Source organism: Tupaia chinensis, unplaced genomic scaffold (assembly GCF_000334495.1).
Source record: "Tupaia chinensis unplaced genomic scaffold, TupChi_1.0 Scaffold146346_1, whole genome shotgun sequence".
Classification (NCBI taxonomy): domain Eukaryota; kingdom Metazoa; phylum Chordata; class Mammalia; order Scandentia; family Tupaiidae; genus Tupaia; species Tupaia belangeri.
In genome coordinates this window covers 276,292-289,573 of record NW_006206202.1, presented here as the reverse complement: position 1 = coordinate 289,573, position 13,282 = coordinate 276,292, and the positions used below count along the sequence as shown (strand labels likewise).

Here is a 13,282-nt window from a genome sequence, read left to right as displayed (position 1 = left end):
TAGCAGCATATAGAGGGTCCCAAGTACACAGTAACCTTTAGTTACTCACAAGACCACATTCCTTTCCTATGTAGACTCACCCTCTAAGTATTTCACTTTAGTATATACTAACCTTGTCTTTACTAAACCAGACAGGATTTATTTCTAGGCTCTTGTAATTACTGTCATCCTAGCCTGAAGCTGAAGTTCTCAAAAGCTGACCCGAGGCTCAAAATTCTCAAGCCAATCTGGGACTAAAGTAATCAAGCTGGTCTGGGACTGAAAATTCCTAAAAACCCTCTCATCTGAAGACCCTCCCTGGTAATCAAGATCTAAAAAGAAGATGCACCCAAAAAATGGACTTCCTCGTTCTAAGAATTATGACTGTTTATACCTAAACAAAACAGACGCCATGTTTTATGATTATTATTCCTATACTTTGAATGCCTTACCTTTTAGAGCAAAATGTTTCACTTATTTCCCCTCACCCATCCCACTGCTGTAAAACTCCTTCTATAATAAATACGCATGACTTCTGGCCATCAGGGCTGCAGTCTGGAGTTTACTCTGGCTGTAGCCGGCTAAGAACATGCTAAGGGCATGAGGTCTTAGTCTGATTCCTGTTCACCCGCGTCGCCTCCCTGTGCACCCACCCCGGCTGGGGGTATGGCTCTCGGCACCAATGTATAGAATAATTTCATATTATGTTAGGTGATGAGAATATCAATAGGCCCGGATAATCAACAGGTTAGATAGCTGGCAAAATTCTTCAGGATTTTTTTCTTTTTATTATTGTATTGATTTTTGCTAAATGGCACGTGTGCTCGCTGGAGATACAAAGAAAGGCAGACAGCAAGAAATTACCTCCCAGGGAGGAGAATGGTCATGCTACAATCCCTTCTCTTCCATTCTCCTCTTGGGATTTTGGGCACGCATGAACATGTGACAGCGTGAGTTTCAAGCTACCAGGTCCGGGACTCAAACCATGGTATACCACATGGGAGTCTAGTGCCTTAACTACTATGCCGTCTGCTGACCCCCAAAACTCTTTAATTTAAGGGAATCACAGAAAGTTATTACTTGGAGAGACTTTAGTGGTAATCTATGTTAGTAGTTCCAACCCTGACTACACATCTTCCTAGGAACATGCAGACACGTGTTGTAAGCTATTGTAGAAACTGTATGGTAAGTTCTATTAACTTTACATACACACTCACACACATCCATTTAGCGTCACTACAACACTATAGAAGAAATAATTCACACAGAGGTTAGATAACTTGCTGAAGGTCATATAACCAAGACTGGCTCTGAATAAATACTGAAACACAGGCCTCTCAACTTCTAGATCAAACAGTGTCATTTTCATTAATTCTCATTTTTTAAATGCTTATCTCACTGGCCAGTTCCACAAGGACCACCTAGGAGGTATGCATCATTATCTCAGTTTTAAAGAAGTAGACAAATTGGTGACAGAGCCAGCACAGGAACCTTTCAACCTCCAAAGCTCTGATTATAATGGCCATTCCTCTATTTTACTGTTTTAATGCAAAATGCATTCCTCTGTCACATATATTTCAACCTTTAACTGACTTAAAAACTCCACACAAGCTCATTTTGATTTACAACAATAATTTTCTTATTAAGAATTTTCTGGGGGCCAGCAGGTGGCGTGGTGGTTAAGAGCGCTGGACTCCCACATGGCCAATCACAGTTCAAGTCCTATACCTGGCAGCTTGCTTTCTCACTTTCTCTCTTTCTCCTTCTCTCTCTCTCTGTCCCTCTCGGGGCAAATTAAAATAAAATCAATATTAAGTTAAATAGACTAATTCTTCTTAAAAAAGAATTGTCTGTTGAAAGTCTATTTTAAGCAAAATAACTACATAGACTACCAAAGAATAATTCTGAGGGCACAAGTCCATGGTTGGTATGATTAGTGCTTGAATTGGGAGCCAGGATTTATCCAGGAATATTAGTTTTGTGAAACTCTGATTATAGTAATAAATAGCTAATTTTACTCAAATCAATGTTTCCTACATTTAAAAGAAGAAAATTAACATCTCAGCCAAGAAAAACCCACCCTACATTCTAACACTCAGTTACTACCTCTAACCTTTGTTTCGCTTATGAAAGCCAGTAAATCATGACAAATTCAGTCTGAAAAAATTATATTTAGAAAGGCGAATACTTTAAGAAAGTTAACTTGTAAGGTAATATTTTTCTGAGAACATACACTTACTTCTGCTTTTTTACGAGCTTCCATAGCTTTCATAAGCATCATGTGTTGTCGCCTTCGCTCTCGTTCCTATTAAGCCAGATAAAATCAGGAAAATTACTCAACTACAGTTAACAGGCCGATTTCCAGATGGAAAAACAAAAACCAAAAATAACGAAAAAACTCAGTATAGCATGTTTAGCATTTATAGACACATCACAGTAAATACTAAATATAAGACAAGAATGGCCAGTCTGTGCATGTTTTAGTTCAGGTTTAGAAAGCAAATACAAGAACAATCAAAAGCAAAAAGGTAAAGCAATGAACATGGAGACAGTGTAAACAGAAGCATACAAGATTTACTTATGGTCAGTTGTGATGCTCCTTCAAAAGCTGGCAGAACAAAAAGCATAATGGTTGGCTGGAACAGGTCAGTTACCTTACATCTGCTATTAGAAAAACCACAAATACTATAGCCAATTCAACTAAGGGGGGTGTTCTTAAATTTTTAGATCAGGCAGAAATTGATTTTTAATCACTTTCGCTTCATGGTTTTAGAATTGGTTCCTTTATTTCAAGTACAAAATCATTTTGTAGTCCAATGAGCCCCAACAAGTTTTTTTTTTTAAACTTTTATATCAATTTAGTTAAAGTAGTCTTGGTTCATATACAAATACAAATGAAATGGGATGTTCCTGTTTACTGATGTCTGCCACTTGATGCACTACTTAAAGGCACAAAATTTGTACCATGGACGAATAAATGGAAAAACTAAATGCACAGCATGAAAATAGGGTAAGCACTAGCTTACTCTGATCATCTCATTTTATTTTATAATAAAAAATCACATATTTATAATATCTCATCAATTTTTACAATATATTAGGTTCGTGAAAAAAGGATATTTCTAAAATTGTTTCTAAAATTTGTCTATGAAAACCAGAATATATTTCATATTCTCTCATCAAGCAAATTCAAAATTCCCATTGTACTCAATGGCAGTTTTACATCTAGAATGATGGGAGAATATGGGTCACAAATTTATTTCATTGTATAGTGATCCAACTTTCCCTGTGACATCAGTAACGTAAGTTTTTAGACAGCAGCCTTATTTAGGGCTTGCAAAATTCCGTGAAAAATCTTGGAGCTGTATCATACTTATTTATAGACAGACAAGCAGATGTATGCAATGCACTGTGCTGTAAAGCCATGCAGCAGTATGTAATATGACAGCAGCCAGTGCTACACTTTATGCATTGCTATGACAACCATATCACAACCAAATCACAATGCGGTGTTAGATGTACAAAAATAAACATACCCATACCATATCTAGTCTATGCCTCTCCAACTCCTGGTAGAAAGAGTTGGCACAACATTATGAAACAGAAATCACAGAGTCATAAAACCAAATTTAACCCCCCAAAAGACACCAATACCAAAGCAAGGCAATCAACTGTAAGATGAAAGAAAAAATTTAAGCAGGAATTACATGGGCAATTTTAAAGGAAATATTTTGAAGATTTTCCCCCAAATTGGCTTAAGCAAAATTATAAAATGAGCATTTTAATAGTTATACGACTGTATGTATACAGACCTGATGCTTCAGAAGAACAGCTTGTTGTCTTCTCATTTCTTTTTCCTTAAAAATAAGAAACTTTTAATACACAATTTTCAGAGAAGATTTAAAACATGCTAAAAAGTACTAAAATTTTTTTCTGATATTCTGTGGTCTTGTATCAGGTTGAACCATATGAAATTGCCAATATTCAATAATTTTTTACTTATAATATGGCAATTCACTTTCATATGATTCTATCTAATACTTACATAAAAACAGGATGATACAGTAGCAAGACATTTCTTACGTGGCCATTTCAGCCTCAAATTCAATGACCTAACAGCACATTTCAAAGAAATGACTAGCTAGATGGTCAAAGCATAGTAGATACAACTTGCACATGTATTTAAAAAAAAATGTTTTAATACATTATGGTGCAACCCTCAAATCTAGCTGGACAGAACTCTCTCCACTGTGAATATAAACTCCCAAATATATTCTATAATTAAGAGCAGGTAATTTATTTCTATACACTATACATAAATGAAAGTGGCAAAGACTATGTGATCAGCTTGAGATTTTTTTCATGCCCATGTATTGATTCAAGTTATCATTCCAATGGAATAGGGCTTAAAACAAACAATTCTACAAATGTCACCAACTTTAATATTTTTAAGGTAAAAATCTGGATGAAATTAGTATTATTGGTGACTATGAAACGGGGCAGAAATGTAAAAAATTAAGAGTCTGTGCATTTCTAAATAGCTCCCTGGTTTTGCAAGGCATTACTGTGGTGGCTATTTCTAGCAACAACAGGTTCACTGAGTTGCCTCCTTTCAGTATTCGGTTACCAGATGTAGAATGAAAGTGGTGAGTGGGAGAGAGGTCAGCTTTCTTATGCTTCATACTAGAAAGTCAAAACATCCCCAAGTACTTAACAAGTTATAAAATTGACAATGGCTCATTTTATTAATGGTTAGTGACAGTTAATAAAGTCAAGTTTTTGTTTCTGTAGGTGTTACATTTTTTTCTATTTTTAATTTTTGCCAGAGAGCATGTGTGCTGCCAGAGAGAGACAGAGAAAGGGAAAGTGAGAAAGCACTCTCTCCTCCATCTGTCCCTCTGTTCGGAATTTTGAGCAGGCACACATTCACCTTGTATGTTTTTCAGGCTATTGGGTCTGGGCTCGAATCAGGTAGTCGACCATGTGGGATCCAGCTGTCTAAAACTCCACACGACCGGCTGGCCCAGCTTTTCATTTTTAATAAATAATTCAATCGCTGGACATTAACAAAGAGAAAGTGAAGAATCAGATGTGGGACACATTTTGAAATACATACATGTATGACACACAAAGTAGTTTTAGGGGGATCAATCTTATCCAGTGAAGAGATATACAGGTATTATGTAATTATCTATATCTCTCATTTGACATCTTCTAATTAAAGAGTTCAAAGTATCACATAAAACCTGTATAATAAAATAAAACATATACATACAACATATATACAAAAAAGGCACACATTATACACATGTTGTATCTGCTGAACATATTTTCTAGATAGTCATTTTGAGGAAAGCCATTTTTTTCATATAATTGATGCTGGTAGAATGTAGTTTTTATTTTTGAAAAATAAAAACTTTGATTCTCATCTAAACTAACCTTTATTCGTTTCTCGGCCTCCAATAATTTGGCATTTGCCGCTTCTTCCTTCTTTTTCTTTTTAGCCTGTGCATGCAAAACAGGTCTCAAAGTCATGCAACAGCACCACTACAACTTGCAAATCATCTCAGACTTGAACTGAAGCACATGCCTCACAAGGTACAAAACAATATGTAACACGAAGTAGACAATTACAGATTACCCGCGGTTAACCTTATATTTACTTTTCTGATTTTATTTCTAATTTATAGGTTAAGATATAAAAAAGTAATAAGTTCTTAAAAATATGACAGCTTTTATCTTGAAACTGTTAAAAGTCTGAAATAAATTGACTGTTGATGTTACTTTACCTAAAAACTTACTAAAAAAATGATTTTATGTCACTTACTGTTTTTCTGGCTTTAAAAGTAAAACAATCACGATAAAATTTTTAGCAAACAGGACAGATTTTAATAAAAATTGTTTCAAGAATAAATCAGTAACATTTAAAAATGCATGTCTATTTTATTTGAGATTTCTTTTTAATATTCAAATTTAATATAAGGAAATCCATTATTTTGTTATATCCATTAATTGAAACATTTTAAAAATTTTAATTAATTTTAATTTTTACATTTTGACATGTATTCACTGGAGAGAGAGAGTGAGAGTGAGAGACGGAAAGTGAGAATGCATTCCCCATAGGGCATAATCATGCCACACCCCTTCTACTTCATCTCTCCCACCTTTTCAGGTTTTGGGCCCGCACACATATGCACTTGGCATATTTCTCAAGATGCCAAGTCCAGGCCTTGAACCATGTAGTCAGTCATGTGGAATTCAACACCCTAACCATCAAGGTATAGACTGGCCCAAATAAACATACTAAATTATATTTTTCCTATTCCTGAATATTGTGTCCAAATGTTTCTTTTTAAAAACAAAACAGAAACTTGTAATCCTCCACAAAGCACATTTATTTATTTTTTTAAGTGAGATTTTTACTATAGGTCATGTGCATTTGCCAGAAAGACAGAGAGACAAGACAGAAAGTGATAAATCACCCCCCAGGGGGTTGGCCACACCATAATCTCTTCTGTCTCTCCTCTTGGGATTTTGAGCATGCATGCACACGTGTCCAGCATGAGTTCCAAGTCACTGGGCCTGGGACTGAAACTGTAGTGGACTACATGGGAGTTCAGCGACATAACCATTATGCCATCTCTGGTCCCAAAGCACATTTTGACTATCAAGAGTATGTTATCAAATGTGAGCTTCACAATATAAAATCATTAATTATGTAATAGTTTTATAACTATTACTTATTGTCAACTTAAAATAGAAAATAATTATTAAGGGATTTTAAAATTAATTTGATATGGGAAAGGGAATATGTGTGTATTTCTAGAAGGAAAACAAAATAGTAACATAGTGAATCTTGGCCACTTGGAGCCCTCAGGGAATAAACTATTACAAAGCAGCAGCTTCTTGACTAGCTGAGAGGTTATAATAATTTTAAATGTTAAAAGTTTATTTTCACTATTTTGGACAGGAGTAATTTTGACATATACGGCTGCTTAGACACAGTACACAGTATACTAAACAGAATTTGGCTTTTTCTTGATGACTCAGAAAATTATTTGAATATAAGTTGTTACGCTGCACAGTTCGATGGAGTAATGTCTTTGGACTATTAAAATGTTGAAAATTGCTTGCTATTCAATTGCAAGATTACAGACTGTTGCAAGGTTTTTTTGTTTCTGGAGTTTTTTTGCTATAGGACGCGTACGCTTGCCAGAAAAACAGAGAGAGAGAAAGACAGAAAGCGAGAATTCACCCCCCATGGGGGATGGCCACGCCACAATCCCTTCTCCTCCATTCTCTTGGGATCTTGGGCACGCACACACACACGCCTGGTGTGAGTTTAAGCCACAGCGTCCGGGACTCGAACCGCGGTTAACTACATGGGAGTTCAGCAACATAGCCATTACGCTAACTGGTGGTCCCTAGACTGTTGCAAGGCTTTTGAGTTGGGTTTCTGAATATGTGAGTTGGAGTTTTTCTGAATTTTCCTTTGCTGTGTTTTGGCTCTAACTTTTGCTGTTGCCAATACACATCTATCCTCTATTTCAATTCTGGTCACTTTGTAGGGAAGAGGGATACACTAGAAATCAGAAAAACAAACTAATAAAACTGTTTCTACTTTTAAAATGTACTTTTACTTCCACAATGTTTATTTTTATAAACATTTGTTTCTACATTGAAAGTAAATATCTGATAAGAAGCCCTAAGGGTTTTTCTGAAACTAAACTACATAAGTTTCAGCACACAAACTTTTTTTTAAATGCTTTTGCCATAGAGCATGTGTGCTCATTAGACAGAGACAAAAAGAAATAGAAAGAGAGAAAGTGAGAAATCACTTCCTGGGGGGATGGCCACACCACAATCCCTTCTCCCTTCTTCTCTAAGGATTTTGGTTATTCACGAACACATGCCAGGTGTGATTTTTCAAGCTTTCAGAACCAGGACTTGAACCGTGGTTGGCCATCTGGAAATCCAGTGCTTTAACCACCATGTCACCAGTTGGCCCCCAGCACATGAACTTTATGAGCAACTACACTGGCTGCTCAAATATTTTCCTTGTTCTTTTGTCTTATTTCTCAGGATTTGAGGAGAATTCCTGAATGCATATTAACTGCATGAGTAAGACAACATGTAGGCAAATTTTTTATTTCTCGAGACTTTAAAATACTAGCTATATTATTTTAATATTAAATTTGAGAATTCTACCTCTAGAATTTGCTGGGCTCGAAGTTCTTTTTCCATTCTGATTTGCTGTATTCTCTTAATTTTTTCCTGTAGAAAAATTTTGATAATTTAGGATAATAAAATAAGCATCAAAATTTAAAAAAGTATTTAAGTGGAATCAAACAATGTAAAATATAAGCACAAACTTACTAAAGTTTGTACATGTTGGATATAAAAATTTAATTATTTAATATAACATATGCCCATGCCTTGAATATAATTTTATAAAATTTTCAGTATAATTTATAAAATACAAATACTAAATGTATATATAAATATCAGGTAAATCAAGCTGATTAAACTCATATGAGGCAATTACAAATAATACTTTATTTGAAATAAACAGAAGACGGAATAGTTAAAAAAGAACATAACAGGAGTCAGAAAACATAAAGCTAATTCTGGGTTACTGTCATTTATTGAATCTTGAGTAAGTAATAACTATTCATCTATAAAATAGAGAAAGCTCCTTGCCCTTTCTCACTTTGTCATAATAAATAATAAAAGTTTTTAAAAGTACATAGTAATACAACTACAACAGATTATTATTCATAGTAATATCCATTCTAAACTTTATTTCACATGATGAGTAACACGATGCAATGAAAGTCTATTTCAGAAATATTCTGTAACATTATTTTAAAATGGATTAATCATAATATTCTACAGAATTATTTACATGACATAATTGGTGTACACATAGTCTATATTTAATGTACTAGTTATTAGTTATGTTTTATAATACTGTGACCACCTAAATTTTGATAAGAATTTACATTTTGATTTAAAAAGTTATCTCAATGCTATAAGCACAATATTAGCAATTTCATATTCATAAATTCTTTTGTAAGTTCTAAACTGGCAATGATAAAAATAGTTTTCACAAACCACCTGAAGTTTCTTACTTGTCCCAGAATTTCCAAAATCAATACATATTGTATGCTATATTTTACAATACTCCAATTTCCAGTCTCGTTTTGCCTTTTGAAGCTATATATATATATATTTAAAGTTTACGTACTTATTTATTTAATGTGAGAGAGACAGATAAAGTTAAGCATGATCAGCAGGGTCTCGTGCTGCACCTCTCCAGTCTTCCCAGTCAGTTAGGATCACTGGCATGCGCGCGTATGCCCAGCATATCCTGGTCTATCTAGGGAGTGAACCCCGACCTTCCATATCACTTTCCCAAGGCTGAGTGGTGTGTTACCACTGTGCTACAGTGGCTGGGCCTGAAACTGTACTTTGAAACATACTTTAACTTATTTTTCTGTATTCTGATTTTACTCATGCCCTTTAGGGGTCTACTGCTGGATAATGATATTTCTCAGCAATTATTGTCCCAATTTCTGAGAACTGATCATATCCTATGATTTTGCTGCTGGTGATCCTATCTTGGTACTGGACATTAATTATAGCTTGCCAAAAATAAAAATTCAAATGTATCTTTTCTGTCACTTCCTAATCTTAGAGAAAACTGTATTTGAACCACATCTGAAGTACTTAAGTTAGAACTTGAGATCTAAGAAAAATATACCCCTAATCTAATTTTTCTGCTCTTTCCAATCTTAAGATTATAAGGTAGTGTATTCTCAAGTCAGCAAAAGCCATTCACTGTTCTCTTATGCACAAAGACACTCAGGAAATCTTGAGTATAAGTACACTCAGTCTGAAGCTTTATCTAACTGTCTAGGACATATGTGTGTATATATATAAATACATACATGTATATAATATGCACATATATATATTTATATACACACAGATGTGTGTATGTATATACATAGTATATATCTATATATAGATCAGCTTGGTAGTAGTATCATTAGCATGGAGATAAATATTGTTTATTAATTAGTATAATACATTGGGCCACTGGAAAAGTCATTACTTATTTTTGCATAGGAAAACAGAAAAATGTGTCATGACTTTTCCAATAACTCAATATAATATTATTTGAGTACCCAACCACTGAGCTGGACACTTTAGATAAAATATCTTATTGATCATTAAAAAAATTGCTGAGGTTGAAATGATCTTTTTTTTACATAAAAGAGAAATGAGATTCCCAGAGAGTAAAAATTTTGCCTAAAGTTCAATAGTACCTTCATAACCCTGGTCAGGTTCCGGTGCCTATGCTCCTCCTGCCTGATAATAATGCTTCTGTAACTTTCCAGAAAATGGCCTTAAAGATTACCTGCTGATATTTTAGGCCTCCTCTATGGAAAAAATAATATATAGGATGAACAACACATGCTACTATTTTATTCCAGATTTAATGCTAACTTTTAAATAAGTGTTATGTAGCACCTGCGTTGAGTAGAACTAGTCTATACTTTGATTCACTTTGTTAGCAATAAGAAATAAGTCAAATGATATTTTGAGATTAACCCCAGATTAAAGTCTTAATAAATATCTTAGACCAGTTTATTTGCATCAATGTTGTTAGAGCTCAGTGTTGTTTTCAAAGGGCAGCAAAATCAATATAGATTTAGCCACTTTAAAATTTTTAGATCAAAAAGTTGAATTTAAAGGATTGATGGGATCTAAGGGATCTGTAGCCACTAGGAAACAGGATAAACTATAAAAAAGTATAAGAATATTTCACTAAAAAGTAAGATATAAATTGTAAATTTCTTTTTACATATATACTATTCAGTAAATATTTATAATATTCTAACAAATGCATTCACTAGCCTATCTATCTTAAGTGAACTTTACCATGTCTAGCAGTCACAATTAACATACTAAAGATGGAATTTAAGCTTACAACTGACTAAGTTTTAGTAAGGGTACCTTATACGGTTTGGTGACTTTTTTTTTTTTTGGGAGAGGTTTTTGCTATAGGGCACGTGTGCTCGCCAGGCAGAGACATAGAGACAGAAAGCGAGACATCACCCCCCGGGGGGATGGCCATGCCGCAATCCCTTCTCCTCTGTTCTCCTCTTGGGATTTTGGGCACACACGCACACGTGTCCGGTGTGAGTTTTAAGCCACCGGATCTGGGACTCAAACCGCGGTCAACTACATGGGAGTCCAGCGACATAGCCATTACACTAACTGCTGGTCCCATACAGTTGGGTGATTTTTATCTCTCTATAAAAAACTGAGAATTTGCTTTGTGCTGGACACCTTACATTCAGTATCTTCAGATATTATAGTTTTCTTCTCTTAGAATAGAGGAAATAGAGACTTACAGGATAAGTAATTCATCAAAGCACACAAAATTATTAAGTAGCAGAGCCATATTTAACTCTAGGCTGCTGGACTATAAACTCTGAACACTAAATCCAAGCTCTATCAATTCTTTCTAGTGTTGCTGCTTTAGTTAATACTGGAGGGACCTTTGGTGATAATCACATCAAATTAACCTCATTTATTTAGCAGCTATCTATACAGTAAAAATTTTATTGTACTAGTACTCAGAAATAACTATTTGATGTTTAAATTTTTAAAAGAATTATTTTATTTTATTTTATTTATCAACACTATTTTTTTTTAATTTGCTACAGGGCACATGTTCTCACCAGAGAGAGAGAGAGAGAGAGAGAGAGAGAAGGCAGGAGAGCAAGCTGCCAGGTCCAGGACTCGAACTGCAGTCTGCCATGTAGGAGTCAAGTGCCTTAAACACCACACCACCTCCTGGCCCCCAATGTTAAAAATTTTAAAGACTAGAATTCCCCTATATCTTTTCCTTTCTCCTTTAATGTATAGGAGTACATGGAGATGGAAGAGTACTTTATACATCCCATATTAAAGCCTTCTCACTTAATGTTTTACCTATAAGAATTTAAAAGTTAGAGCTAACTTGGTGACACAGTGGTGAAGTGTTGCTACTCAAGCAAAGCTGGATCCATAGAGAAGCTTATAGGTTTGGTTCCCCAGTTGACTTATGTCAGACATGTGTGGTCATGATCCTGGCTGGTTAGGAAGGTTGGGCAGTGGGTGGGGAGGCAATAAGGCATGGGATCTTTAGAAGGTGCTTGTCTTTCTACTCCTCACTCTCACAAGAAAAAAAAAAAAAAAAAGAATTGAAAACTTCTATTAAAACTTAATTTTGAATACTACATATAGGAGAGATATTACAAATCAAAGAAAGAACTCTGGATCAAAGTTAAAGTCATGGTTCTCAACATTGTTTTGCAGTAGTGATTTTTAAATAGCTCTAAAAGCATTCAAAAGCAAGTAGCACAAAATTTATTTAATATAATTTCACTTTAAGTTTTCACTAATATTCCATCTATTTTAGAACACCAAACTTTTATATTAAAAAATGTGGACATTTAAGTAATATCCTTCATTTACAGATCCATTAATTTTAAAAGTCTGAAAATTATTCAGCATGTCAACTTATACTCAAAGTCTGCCACGATTTTAAAAGTACTGATATAAGTCTATAGTTTAGGAATCATTTCTTAAAATACGTGGAAGTAGAAGATGTGATTAAGAAATAAAGTGAAATTTTTAATAAATGGCAAATGACAGATGTATAATATTAATGGAAATAGAGTTATTTAAGAAATCAAGATGAAAATAATGCACACAAATAGATTCACAAAATAAGGACTATGTTGTAAAAATTTGATTCTAATTCATAAACCTACCTGTTGTTTCATAATCTTTATCTGTTCTTTTTGCTTTCGCTTCTCTTCAGCAGCCATTATTGCTATGATGAGAAACCAAAGCATAGATATCATCAGAAAAGGAATGAGAAAGCATCTTGTGAGTTACCCAGTCCTTACTCTTCACACTTACATCCTCATTTAAGTCACCCACCTTGTTGTTTTTTTGCTTCTTTGGCAACGCGGGCCTGTTCCTGCTTTTGAAGTTTCCTCAAAAGCTTTATTTGTGCTGCTTGCCTGGCTATTTCTGAAAAACACAAAATTTCAAAAAATATTTTTAACAACTTTATAAAACATTTCGAGTAAAACCCTCTTAGTAGGAAAGTAGTTGCTAATATGTAAAAAATAGCAATTTTGCTTCAGTCTTAAAATTTTAAAAATATATAAAAAAGAGAAACCCCAAAGTAAAGCAAAGTTTCCATTTCATACGCTTAGTATTTCAATTAGTTATGCTA

The 13,282-nt window shown here is 34.3% G+C and overlaps 1 protein-coding gene across 1 annotated transcript in view; it reads right to left on the bottom strand.

The window, feature by feature from the left end:
• BAZ2B (bromodomain adjacent to zinc finger domain 2B) overlaps positions 1 to 13,282 on the bottom strand; it is a 157,387-nt gene that overhangs the window by 63,766 nt on the left and 80,339 nt on the right. Inside the window, 6 exon segments of the mRNA XM_014584318.2 lie at positions 2,219 to 2,284; positions 3,792 to 3,836; positions 5,419 to 5,484; positions 8,188 to 8,253; positions 12,810 to 12,871; positions 12,982 to 13,074. Of these exon segments, the coding sequence (XP_014439804.1) occupies positions 2,219 to 2,284; positions 3,792 to 3,836; positions 5,419 to 5,484; positions 8,188 to 8,253; positions 12,810 to 12,871; positions 12,982 to 13,074 (398 nt within the window).